This window comes from Dryas octopetala, chromosome 1 (genome assembly GCF_963921425.1).
Source record: "Dryas octopetala chromosome 1, drDryOcto1.1, whole genome shotgun sequence".
NCBI classification, from domain to species: domain Eukaryota; kingdom Viridiplantae; phylum Streptophyta; class Magnoliopsida; order Rosales; family Rosaceae; genus Dryas; species Dryas octopetala.
This window is the reverse complement of record NC_141366.1, coordinates 6,406,747-6,420,238: the sequence shown is the minus strand read 5'-3', so window position 1 is coordinate 6,420,238 and position 13,492 is coordinate 6,406,747. Positions and strand designations below refer to the sequence as shown.

The 13,492-nt window shown below is 33.6% G+C and overlaps 2 protein-coding genes across 2 annotated transcripts; one reads left to right on the top strand and one right to left on the bottom strand.

Annotated features, from left to right (window-relative positions):
• The first annotated feature begins 744 nt into the window (after positions 1 to 744).
• LOC147297037 (GDSL esterase/lipase At1g29670-like) lies at positions 745 to 2,593 on the top strand. Its single transcript, XM_086235925.1, has 5 exons — positions 745 to 1,012; positions 1,420 to 1,544; positions 1,666 to 1,911; positions 2,020 to 2,266; positions 2,379 to 2,593. Exons 1-5 carry the CDS (start codon positions 745 to 747, stop codon positions 2,591 to 2,593), a joined length of 1,101 nt encoding a protein of 366 aa, XP_086092051.1.
• Positions 2,594 to 3,020: 427 nt separating this feature from the next.
• Positions 3,021 to 10,563, bottom strand: AG (K-box region and MADS-box transcription factor family protein). The gene is made up of 9 exons (XM_086240719.1): positions 10,556 to 10,563; positions 9,912 to 10,150; positions 4,723 to 4,804; positions 4,295 to 4,356; positions 4,095 to 4,194; positions 3,909 to 3,950; positions 3,686 to 3,727; positions 3,366 to 3,553; positions 3,021 to 3,241 (listed from the first exon to the last, which is right to left on the bottom strand). Exons 2-9 carry the CDS (start codon positions 10,139 to 10,141, stop codon positions 3,238 to 3,240), a joined length of 750 nt encoding a protein of 249 aa, XP_086096845.1. The 5' UTR covers positions 10,142 to 10,150; positions 10,556 to 10,563; the 3' UTR covers positions 3,021 to 3,237.
• Positions 10,564 to 13,492: the final 2,929 nt, after the last annotated feature.

Genomic DNA, 13,492 nt, shown 5'->3' with positions numbered 1-13,492 from the left:
AGCTCCGGCCAAAACTTTTATTTTGTCCCAAATTGGTATACAATGTAACTTTTGTTAAAAAATACTAACAAAATTTAGTCCTATGTATTACACATATTTTATACCTAGGGTTAATTTAGTTTATTTACAATCTTAGACTGACTAAAATGCTCCTAATTTTGATGCATTATTTGAAAAAAGTCAGCTTATACTAAATTGGGATAAAATAAAAGATTAGGTATGAAATTATGACAAATAATAATTTAAGTACTTAATTGGACAAGACACAAAGTTGAGATACCAAAATTGAAAAAGACCCTACAACAGTTGTGTTGGTAGTCAATCGTAACAAATAACAATTAGCTAGCTAGCTTTGGCTGATGTGGCAAACCGTGTGACAACTTTTGAACTCTTTATCTTGGGTTGTCCGCAATATATATATATCACTTGATGCCTTCATTTCCTTGGCATCAATTTGTTCTGATAATTTATACCTCTCACTCAATTTGTCCTCAATAGATCGCTATCGCCACGGCTATATATAAAGACTTTGTTTTTCCTATTAACAACACATCACCTTTTTCTTCGCTCTTCCGAAACCGGTACACAATTTATTGGTGTTTTTTTTACGTTGTTTATCTTAGTACGTTACTGGGGGGTTTCGGGGAAGACCTCTGTATTCATCTGGTTCCTTAATTATTTACATGGGTGCACATGCGCTTTCAATCTTAATGTTGTCTTCTTAATTTGATCTTTTCATATTCAATGGCACATTTGATAATATCAACTTGGTTCATAATGATATTGATTGCCGTTTTGGTGCTTTCAATAACACAGAATTCTTGTGTTGATGGACAAGGAGATCAACCTCAAGTTCCTTGTTTTTTCATTTTTGGTGATTCATTGGCCGATAATGGCAATAACAACCTTCTTTCCACATTGGCTAAAGCCAATTACATGCCTTACGGGGTTGATTTTCCTAATGGCCCAACAGGAAGGTTTTCCAATGGCCGAACCACAGTTGATATACTAGGTGATCTTATTTCTTCTCTCTCTCTCTTTCCCAAATTTCTTTTATATATGTCTACACGTACTACAATATATAATTGTCTACACGAGGTGTTTCAATTCTTCAATTTCAAAGTTTGTTGCTCCGTCCTATAATTTGTACTAGCTATACAATACAGCTCTCCATTTGCGCGCATTCAACAAATGCTTCAGCCACCCTATACATTCCATAGCTAGCCCTCCTTATTTTCAGTGCTATTTAATTGTTTCCTTGTACTGGACCATATACTACATAGAACCCCATTTACATTTAATCAACGAAACAAACTCTAGCTCTCTTAGAATATTCCATATATGTGTATTAATTTATAATAAGCATGTTAATTTGCAAGGCATGCAGAAAATGTGGCTAATTAGGATATACCTTTACAGCTGAACTTTTGGGTTTTAAGGATCCCATCCCACCATATGCAACTACTAGTGGCCCAGACATTGTTAAAGGTCTGAATTATGCATCCGCCTCAGCAGGAATTCGAAATGAAACTGCCAACGATCTGGTAATTAAAATGACTTAATTATATATACAAATTCAATTAAGTATACTCATATGGCCATATACATGCATATATATTGCAGATATTAATTAAAATTAACATGTTAATTAATTTATGGTTGCAGGGTGCTCATGTCAGCTTAGATATGCAGTTACTGAATCACCAAGCCACAGTGTTGCGTATTGTCTCTATACTTGGAAATAACCAATCAGCTGTGCAGCATTTAAACAAGTGCTTGTATTCTGTGGGAATGGGTAGCAATGACTACCTTAACAACTACTTCAAGCCTGAGTTTTATCCCACCAGTAGCAGATACACCCCTGAACAATATGCTACAGTTCTTATTGAACAATATTCTAACCAAATTATGGTATTTAGCTAGTAACTAATTTAATTATCATGTCTTTAAGACTTGAAAAAAAAAATTTATTTATCTAAAATTAAAATGATTATTTGTGATTTCATTTTATTTTTATAGACTTTGTACAAGCATGGAGCAAGGAAGGTGGCCTTGATTGGACTGGGACTGATAGGCTGCACTCCGTATGCAATTTCGAAATTTGGCACAAATGGGTCTTCTTGCGTGGACAAGATGAACAGTGCGGTCCAACTTTTTAACCAAGAGCTTAAATCTCTGGTGGATCAGCTCAACACCAATCTCACCGATGCCAAATTCATCTATGTTAACAGTTTTGGAATGGGATCAGGAGATCCTGCATCTGCTGGTACTGTCATATATGACGAACTTAAACAAAAAGATTTCACCAATTTTAGGAAGTACTATATATGAAAGTGACATTAATTGATTCATTTGCATGTTTTGTTGATTCATTTCAGGAATGAAGTTTGTTAACGTTGGATGCTGTCCGGTGGATGAAATTGGTCAATGCGTTAATTTGGGGAGTCCGTGCGGGAATAGGAGTGAGTATGTGTTCTTTGACTCATTCCATCCTACTGAGGCCGTGAATCAAATCACTGCAAGAAGAACATACACTGCTTTTGACCCCTCCGACACTTATCCCATGGATATTAGTCACCTGGTTCAGCTGTAAATTAAAGCCTAGATATATATATATATATATATATATATTAATCATGGAGCTCTAGAAGCTAGCCAATAAGCAAATAAATTTCATGTGGAAATCTTCCCCTACCTTAATTCCTTGGTTTCACAGCAAGTCCTTATATGAAAAGGGCTGCAATGACTACATTTTCAGTTATATGAAATGGGAACTTTAAGATCCTTTAGAGAGTGCTGGTTTGAGCGATTCTAAAAACGTGCATATATGGTTTATTAATTATGAGTTACATTGGTTCACAAACAGAAACATATAGAATATCAGTCTACACAATTTGATATCGGACAAGATATATATAATAGACGTTCCAATCAATATTATAGATGATTCAATCACATGAAAGATGAGGAAGGACTTGTTAGAGGGTATCTCTCACACAGAAATCTCAGTACATTGCTGCAGCATGAAATAAAGATACAGATACCACAAGATCAAATCCCCTTCCAGTCTTGTACTTAGTGCAAATTAAGCCACTACATTATGGGGAGAGTAGTACGTACTAATTAAGGTCTTCAACAAAGCCAAGTTCATTTTTGCAATTCCTACTACTTGACAAATTAAGTGCGTGTAGCTATCATCATCGATCATCAACCGGTGTCATATTACATACCCTCAAATCAACTGCGCAGTAATAGAAAAGGAAAATGTTGTTAAATGGATATAAAGTGCTTGCAATTTGCATGCAAATTAAACAATTAATTAATGTGATTAATTAATGCATGAATTGGGATGTACATGTACGTACACTAATTGAAGGGCCATCTGCTGGTCTTGGCGTGAGTACTGGTGATGAGTGGGTTGTAAAGCATTGACTTGAAAATAGTTGCGAGAGTCGAATGGCTGGGACTGCATGATCTCGTAGTTTCCAGTACTTCCTGCTCCTCCTGCCTGCATCACATTTATGTTGTGCTGGTTCCTCTCATTCTCAGCTATCTATATATCCCATCCACAAGTCCCTATGAATCACTACTAGGTACATATATATAGTACTACGTATACTTGCACAAACACAAACACAAAATGCACAAGAAAACACACACATATAGATATAAGCTAGAGAGAGACCTTTGCTCGGAGGAGCTGGTTATTGTTATGCAAGTCAATTTCCTGCAATTAGTGCAAAATTTAATTATTATTAGTGGAAACCAAGTAACATTAGGTTAACTATTACAACAAAACATATATTAATTAATGATTTGAACAGTGTCAGAACGTGTATATAATTGATTGTTAGTCAACTTAATTAGAAGAAATAAGTAGATCATGAGCAAGAGTCTAAGAGGAGTACCCTTTTCTGCATGTACTCAATTTCAGCAAACAAGAGCTCATTCTGATCGATGAGAGAGAATTCAAAATTAGAAAGAAAGAAATAGAGGGAAAAAAAAAAAAAAGGAAAACTTGTCAGTGGCTATACAATGCAAAAAATTGGATAAATCCAACATAAAGAATCAAATTTTTTGGATGGAAGAGATACCTTCTTGGATCTGACTCTGCTAATCCCTTTCTCTAGTTTACTCTCAATGCTCTTGAGCTCCTTGGGAGTCAAGGTGCTCAAAGCCTCACCCATATAATTCCTGCAGGAAACAACCACATTGTCAAACAAGAGGCAGTTGCCAAGCCATGAAATTCTAGGATCGTATAGGAAGGAATATTGATCCATCACTTAATGATTACTTGTTTGAGTTCTGCAAATTCCCGATCTGAGCACGCAGTTTGGCAGCTTCTTGCTGGTAGTACTGAGATTCATATCCATTAAAGCAATAAGTTTATAACATCTCATGATTAAAATTCAGAGATGAGACCTTCACATTTTTGCTTATTGATTTATATACATATAGTATATATATAGAGGACACTTTTCATTTATAGAATGTATATATACAGTTATTATAAATCTTATTAATTAGGACTCTAGCTAGATATCTATGAATTACAAGTAATGAAAAGTAAACCTTGACACATTTTCAATTAATTGCTGCATCTTTAGTATGACAATGAAAGGCAGAGACTAGAAAGAACTGATCTCTACTTTAGTCCAAATTGACTTTTCCTTTTTCTATCAAATATGTACCCACTAGGGCAAGTTATAGCTTGAAGTATACCTGAACACTAGCTTCAGAAACGGATCCAGTATTTGAAGAATCAGCGCATGCCTTCTTGTACCTTTCAATTGTTGCTTTAACACTGTATGCAATCATAGTATTCAGATAAGACACTATGTAGGGTGCATTGAACTTTGGGGAGGATCTAATTAACGCGAGACTTAGAAGTATTAATGGATAAAACTTCTAATTACCATAAAAGAATGTCATGTATGATACTCTATGCCTAATGATGCCCTTTCCCAATAGGATTGATGACATGCTACTGATCAATTTATGAAAATTACAGTTAAATATCCTTTTCTTTTCTTTTATTTTATTTTTTATGCAAAGTACGTACCAAGATTGCAGCAACTAATAACTTTTCCTGGGTTTTCGCTTAAATACACAATATTTTGAGTTATTTCTGAAAATGATTTGGAAATCTTGTAATGTACTATCAAAATAACGAATAAAGTACATAAAAAAAGGAATATATGTACTAATGCTGGCAGGTGCGAAGTTTTGAAATATTCAACCTAAGTTGGAGACCGGAGAGGCTTAATACACATGTACTAATCTTGTATAACTGTATACACATATGAGAGGTCCCTCTTTTGAGGGATCAGAGATTCTATCTTTTGAGGCAATTTATTATTTTGAAGTATTCAACCCAAAAACTTAATTAAAAGTTATTAGGTAGAGAGTTTTCAAAAAAAAAAAAAAAAGTTATTAGGTAGAGAGGTTAATTCAAAAATATATATAACTAATATTCAACATTTAACCTAATCAATGTGATGGAGAGTACTGAATAGAAGTACACCTTTTTTTTTTTTACATGAATAATCTGAAGAAATATGTTGAACTATTTGGCTATATAACTAGGGCTCCCAATTTTTCATGAATGTGAGAGAGAGAGGGTGAGGGGGTTCCAAGCATGATGCAGTAATAGATGCATGCATGCTGTAGCTTTATATATGGATGTCAACTATTTTATCAACTTAAAAATCGATAGTCACATATATGTGTGTATATATATATATGTGTGTGTGTGTGTGTGTGTGTGTGTGTTCCACACTCAAAATAGAACTTGAAAATATATATGTTCCAAATCCTGGTAGTAAAGCCCTTCCGAAATAAGATAAAAGATAAATCCACAAAATAAAGAGAGGGAAAGAATAGTAATGCTCTTTGATCTAAAGGAATAGATATCAGTCGACATAATGTAATAATTATATAAAAAATCGTATAAGATGAACTTTAATTGGAAAACAAAAGGCATGCTAATTCACTTTTGCTTCACATTTACAATTAAAGAAATTAGCATGTAAAATGCAAAAAACAAAGTGGCTATATATATATATTTGTATATGTTTCAATGAAGTATATATGTTGCATTAGTCCTTCAATAATGTATTTGTAACTCTACGAAACATTTTCATTTGTCTAAAATAATGTGTTACTACTTAGAGCAATAGTTTCTCCGTATTATAAATTTTGTAAAAACATTATGATAGTTTGAACTGATCGAGGTAGAGAAAATAACCTTTTAGCCCCAAAAAAAAAAAGAAAAAAAGATATATAGCTAGCTAGAATTGGTCACCTAATAAAAGCTTTACCATAAAGAAAAGCTATCTACATCAAAGAATTACTTTTATCTCGAGAAAATCTCATCAAACTTTCAAGCAGAAGATTGTTGAAATGCACCTCACCACTTTCTTCTTGAGGAGAGAACTGTGGAACTAAAGAGCAAAATACTAATAAAAACCTTTTCCAAAAGTATCTAGGGAAAATGAAATTGTAAAACTTCATGAACATAGTGCATGGGAGCCTATGCATGGTAAGTGTGATGAATAGGAGTCTTAAAAAATTAAAATAAATGAACTATATTGTATCAAACCATAAGATATATACCAACATTTTCTATTTCCTTATAGATCATTCCCTAAACCTTCCTCCAAACTTAAATTTGGGGAAAAATAATATAAAACATGACTCCAACCATTCTCTTAAATCTCACCAAATTTGAGATTTTCTTCATAATTTTTCCAAATCGATCAAGTTAAATGGATAGGCTCCTCAAACTCTTCCCAAACCTCCAATAGTCAAATTTTAAACTAGAAACCCAAACAAACAAAAAAAGATATAGAGAAAATTTTAACTTTAACATTGGAGAATATTTCCCCAAATCTAACTTTTTCTCTAAATTATCCTCAAATTGAAGAAAAATATAAGAAAATGACTCGAGATGCTCTTATGTAGAATAATTTAGGAAATGATGTTATACATTTTTTTTTTTTTCAAATTCAAAAATTCTGCCTTACCTTTTAACAATTATAAGTAATTGGCTTAAGATATTAGCTTTTTGTGGAAATATAAAGTGGTTCCATTAATTCTTTATTATATTCTCAGTTACCTATCAACTAAGCAGGACCCAAATACTACTAGGCTCTCTTGTCATCTCATCAAACTTGCAATTAATAGGTGAAGATCTCACTATAATTTATTCATAGTGTATTATAATTACTTTAGGTTAGATATGTAAACAAACAGTTGACTTATTTAGACAAACTTAATTTTGATCCATAGAGAGATGCAAAATCGAAGAATACCTAAATGATTCTCTTGAGATTACCCAAAAAATGAATCAATGGCCTGTGGTAAAAATGAATACTGAAATTTGAGATTAAAATTGAATTTATGGATATGAAATTAAACAAAGCATGATAAATGCATGCTTGTTAAATACTTTATATCAGGTACAATTGTACAAACTAAACCCCCATGTTGCTAGTTACAAATGCTATTATATATTAAGAGCTAATGCCACTGGCTAAGCTAGCTCAGATAATGATTAACCTCAACATTTGGCCATTACTGCCCGTCAAATCAACTAACTCTCTTTGTTAACTGAACCTAGTAATGAATCATAAATATCTCAGTTCCTTGCCAATTGACACAAAAAAAATAAAAAAAATAAAAAAAATAAAAAAAATAAAATTATTAACTAAAACAAAAGCTCAGTCTTCAGAGTTGTCTGAGTTAGACTCAACCAGTCAGCCTCCTGTGAGTGATGGATGTGATACAAAATCACATCATTATAATATAAAATTGAAAATATATTACTATGTAAATAAAGACAGTAAAAAGACTCACTCCTTTTTATGTACTGATACCTTAAAATCCTCGAGCTTGTGATTGGCTGCCCTGTGCCACGGCGGCACAGCTCCCCAACATGATTGGTTCAACCATATTAAAGACATTGTCTCACCCACACACCAATACACAAAGGATACTGACTCGAAGATTACCCTATTATCCACCTCGAATAAACCCCAAACATTTTAAAAACTTTGTTTATTTTTTTTAATGAACTGAAAGTAAATATATCATAAAAAAGTTGGTCTTTTCTGTCTGAAACACAGAAGCCAAATGCTCAGAACTCTCCCATTGGCTCGCATTTGTCGTACGACGTTGTCTCTGCCTCACTGCTCTCACTTCTATCTCTTCCCACACTAAAAACTTGCATAAATATATCTATGCAAGATCTTGAGCAAATGCAAAGGCCATTCTTACAATGCCAACAGTGGAACTGTGACATAATATTGATGACCCAGTTCATCAATCTCTTTGATGATTAAGCTTCAGGGACCATTTTGTAAAACAAGTTCTATATATAAAAAGATTTTACCCTATATATGAGAGAAAACAAATTGCTCAGGTTGAAATTTAGGGTTCAAGAACTGAGAAAAAGGAAAGAGAGCAACCCCACTGTAGGAATCATGACATAAACCCTTTTGTCAGAAAGTCAAGAACCGAAAAATCGTGTGTGACGTGACCAAAGATTCTATTAACCAAGACAAAAAATACCACGACCGAACCCTAACCAGACCCACACCCATGACCCACTTCCAAGGAAAGGTTATAATTTAAGCAAAAAGAAAGATTTTAACACTAGGTTTTCATTGGGTACGGAAAAACTTCTCTTTTACTTGATTTAAGAGTTACCCATTAAAGATCTTGGTCAAATTGATTACCTTTATGTAGTTGCTAATGAACCCTAATTTGGTTACTTTTTTCCTGTGTGGAATGTCCCACGTGGTGAAAGTGAGATTTGGGAAATTTTTGGTTATGGGGAACCCTAATCTGGGTATGGATAGTTGGGGCCTGATTTGGTTGTTATTGGCTGGATAGGGGAGTTCTTACTTCTTACATGATTCAAGGAAAAGCCATTTGTGTGTTTTGAAAGTTTGAAACCCTAAATGTGTGTTTTTTTTCAGAGAGTCTTGTCATATAATTTAAAAAAAAAAACAATTGAAATTGTACTTTTACTTTTCCTGATGTCTAACTGACGTGCTATTAAGGAAGTGTCAAGGAGATTGGGGATTGGGCTAATGGGGACTTGACAGCTTGTGTGTTGTAGGCCTTCTTAGACCTCATAGATGACATAGAGTCATGCAGTGAGAGAAGAATGAGAGAGAGAGAGAGAGAGAGAGAGAGAGAGAGAGAGAGAGAGAGAGAGAGAGAGAGAGAGAGAGAGAGAGAGAGAGAGAGAGAGAGAGAATAAGGAAGAAAAAAAGAGAAAGGAAATAGAAAAATTAACAACAATGGAGGGAGGTAAGGAGCTGATCTCAGAGAACCTGCATACATTCCCAAACCACTACTTGTTGCCATTTACATCCATGATATGCTTCTTGTTCTATCTATTACACCAGATCTATGCTTCTACCAAACCAAGAGCTAAGAAAATGATCATAAACAGAAAAGAAAAAAAAATCCCATTAAAAAAAAAGCACATAGAAGGAAAAAAACAAAAGAGAGGAAGGAAAGACAAGTGAATCTTAGTTAGACAGAGAGAGAGAAATAGAAGTACTCATCCCATCTTTCAACTGAACCATAACAATGATTATGTTTTCATGCTTAAATCCACCCAAAGATCTGTTGCAGAAGAAAAACAAAAAAACCTGGAACACCAGACACTAATTGATTTTTGGAACCCAAAATTTGAGACCAAATTTTGCAAAAAGTTTAAAAGAACAAAGAGTAGTAAAACTTTTGTAGAAGAGAAATCAAAGAAAAGAAAACTTGGACTGAAAGAAATGGTAAGAGAATCAAGAGATTAATTAAGAAGAAGAAGAAGAAGAAGAAGAAGGAAATTAGCATGTAATTAAGCAATTAATTAATTAATTAATTAGTTGATTGATTGATACCTGTTGTTGGCATACTCGTAGAGGCGGCCGCGGTTAGAGAAGACTATGAGAGCAACCTCAGCATCACACAGTACAGAGAGCTCATAGGCCTTCTTGAGCAGGCCATTGCGCCTCTTGCAGAAGGTCACTTGACGATTTGTCGTGTTTTCGATCCGCTTGATCTCGATCTTTCCCCTACCCATTTTCCTTTGGGGTGAGTCCACAGACATGGATTTGTTTTCGTACGACATCTTTGCAACCTGAATCAACCACAAACAGATCAACAATTCATGTACAAAACTAATTAAAACATGAGCTTCTCTCTGCTTTTTATCAACAATTAATTGAAGAACAAGAAATGAAAGCTTGGTGTAATGATTTATATATATATATATCCAACAAACTAGCTATAGAGCTAGCTAGCTTGGGCCTCCCCAAGCTCAAGAAATCAATTGTGAGCTCAAGGACTAGATTTAATTTTAGTTTCCTTTTTCTCTTGGATTCTTGCAGAAAAATAAAGATTGATTGGCCCAAAACAAGTGAGGCACTGAAACTGATTATATCAGATAATGTTTCAGTATTTTGCTCAATAAACTTTGGTAAGAGAAAAACAAAGAGAGGATGGGATGGTGATGATAATTAGGGACAGAAACAGAGGTTTCTACCTTTTGGGTTTTTCTCAGCTCTTTTTCTTTCCCAGAAATCTAAACAAGGAGATATGCAGAAAATGGAAGCAAGGTGGCCTAAGAGGTGGGTATTTATAAAGGAAAAAACCACCTTTCCTCCATTATACTAATTTCCAAAACCACTTCAATTTTTAATCTATGATCTAGCTTATTGTTATTATTATAAATAGGGGTAAGTGGTATTTATATTATGTGTATTTACGTATAGTGGAGATGAATTAAAAAAGGAAACCATGGGAATCGCTGATTTGATTCATACTCCATCAACCATTCATTTTATTTATTTATTTTTACTTATCTTTTATTTATCTATCAATTTTTTTTCTTACCTGTAAAAGATGGGAATTATCAGTGGTGAGAGATAGAGAGGAAAGGTACGTACTTTTTGAAAGCGATTATTAATGGGGTGAGTGAGACGTTGAACTAAGTAGTATTGAACCTGCCCTTTAGGTTAAAATATTTATATAATAATATTAATGGGAAAAATATATAGAGGAACAAATGTTAACTAGAATTCTCAATTAATAATAACTTTTTATTTATTTTTAATTACCAGTCCATACGTTGGATCATTGCGCGCAGATCCTAATTAAATATTGTTAGGAGAATGATGGAGTGCTAGTTGAGGAGGCTATATTTTATTGAACTTGTTTCCTATGGAATTTTGTCACATTTGTTCACTAGACATGGATTTTTTTTGGGTTACAAGGGAGAGCAAACAGGGAGGGGGGATTGGAATTCAGGCCTTAAGTATACCGGTAAATCCTTTTAACTACTAGAGCTACGAGAAATTTATTTTATGTATCTAATACACTGACACGTGGTGTAACCAATCCAACGTGTCATAATATGGATGAATGTTATTAATATTATACCCTACTAATATAAATATACCGTCCAATAATACATTTACACGTTAGATTGGTTACACCACGTGGCAGTGTATCGGATACACCCAATAAGTTTTCTTAGACCTACAAGCCCCCACCGATACATAAATTTTCCTTTTTAGAAAATTTAGAAAAATAGCCTAGTTGGAAGCTGAGTTACATTGGGCTCTCTTCCATTTCGTGATGTATCTGTTTTTTTTGTTTTTTGTTTTTTTTTTTTAATTTGGGAAATGAGAGGTTCAAAATTAAGACCTCTTTCAACATTAAGAAGAGAAATACCACTAGATCAATAAATTGCATGTTCGCATCTTGTGTTTCTTTTTAATGATATGCTCTTAGTTTATTATCAAAAAAATATTGTTTGTTTTGTTACATTGTAAGTAATTGAACTATTAACCGATCTTAATTCTAACTCATTTTTTGATACTCTCTCACCATTTGGACTAACTTCAAGAATATAAATTTGTTATTTTTAAAGTAATTTCATCTCAATGCTACTAATTTCATGTTTCATTTAAATGTTATTTCTATATGGTAGTTCTTTGAATTAGTTTATTTGTGATACTTAAGATATGGCTCTGCTATGACTTAGCCTAGGATTAATAAATGTAAGAACATCTTTAGTCATTCCCTAAACCGCTTCCTAAATTTAAATTTGGGAAAAAATGACATAAAACACAGCTTCAACTCTTCCCTAAACTCTCCCCAAATTTGAGATTTCTTTAAAAATTTTCCTAAATCAAATTGAATGGATGAGGTTCTCCAAACTCTCCCCAAACCTCCATGTTTAAATTTTATATTATTTGAAAATTTTCAATTTTAGCATTATAGGGCCCTTCCCCAAATTTAACTTTTCTCCCAAACTTATATTCATATTTGAAGGAAATATAGGAAAAGAGCTGGAGATGCTCTAACGAAATTAAGGTGTTGCTCATTTGACCAAAAAAAAAAAGTGTACGTTGGTCTCAATGGACCCGGAAAATGTTATTTGTAGTAAACACTAGCTAATAAGTTATGAGGAAGAATGAGGAGGAATGAAAATCATTCATTTTCGTAAATTATGTATGCATCATGTCAATTTGTAAACCATATTTAAAAATAAAAAATTAGGTACGATTAGCATTTGTCTAGTTTTAATAGTAAATGAAAATATATGGATTTGATCGATGTTATTAATTTTGTCTGCCATATATATTAACATATATCATATATGCAGCTAGCTCCTCTTCCCCCTCGATCTTCCCCCTCTTGAGATTATAGATCCCAATTTGTTACATTAATGTGATGGCCATAGCTTAGCTATACACTGTGGCATTTCCATGACTGAGTTGTTCCAATCTCTATTTTTTTTTCTTCAAATAAAAAGTGGGATAATTTCGATGTGGGAGCTCTTGCTCTGTACCAACTCGTTACATATATAATATTTAAACTGTAAGTTAAGACTAAATATTTGAATTGTAAATTTGCATACTTTTTGAAAGAAATTTTTAGTGTGACTCTACGACTTGGTGTTACAAATTTAACTATTATTCACTCTTTGACACACAACTTGCATAATTGTATTTGATTTGATTGGACGCAATAGCTTAGCCAGCATTTAGCAAAAGGAACAGCCCCCACCCCCCCACCTGTACTAGCCAGTCGTGGTTGTATTGGTGGGTTAATTTTATATAGTAGATGCCATGTCACTGAATACTACTCATGGTTTGTAAAGGACATGTCACTTTTCCTTCCCCCACCTTAATTGGCAGCATCTCCAACACCTAACATAACACAACACAACGTACACAACACAACACGTACAGCACACGTACAGGGGATCGATAAACCAGTTAGCATTCGAATGTGTAATGTGTAATGTTGGCCATGCATGCATATATATATATATATATATATATACTCCACATTCTAAAATCATCATCGATCCATCCATATGTTTCAATTAATTCTCTTGTTAATTAGTATATATATATATATATATATATATAGGGGGGGCTATGCGCACCACCCCATTCTGCTGAGTTGA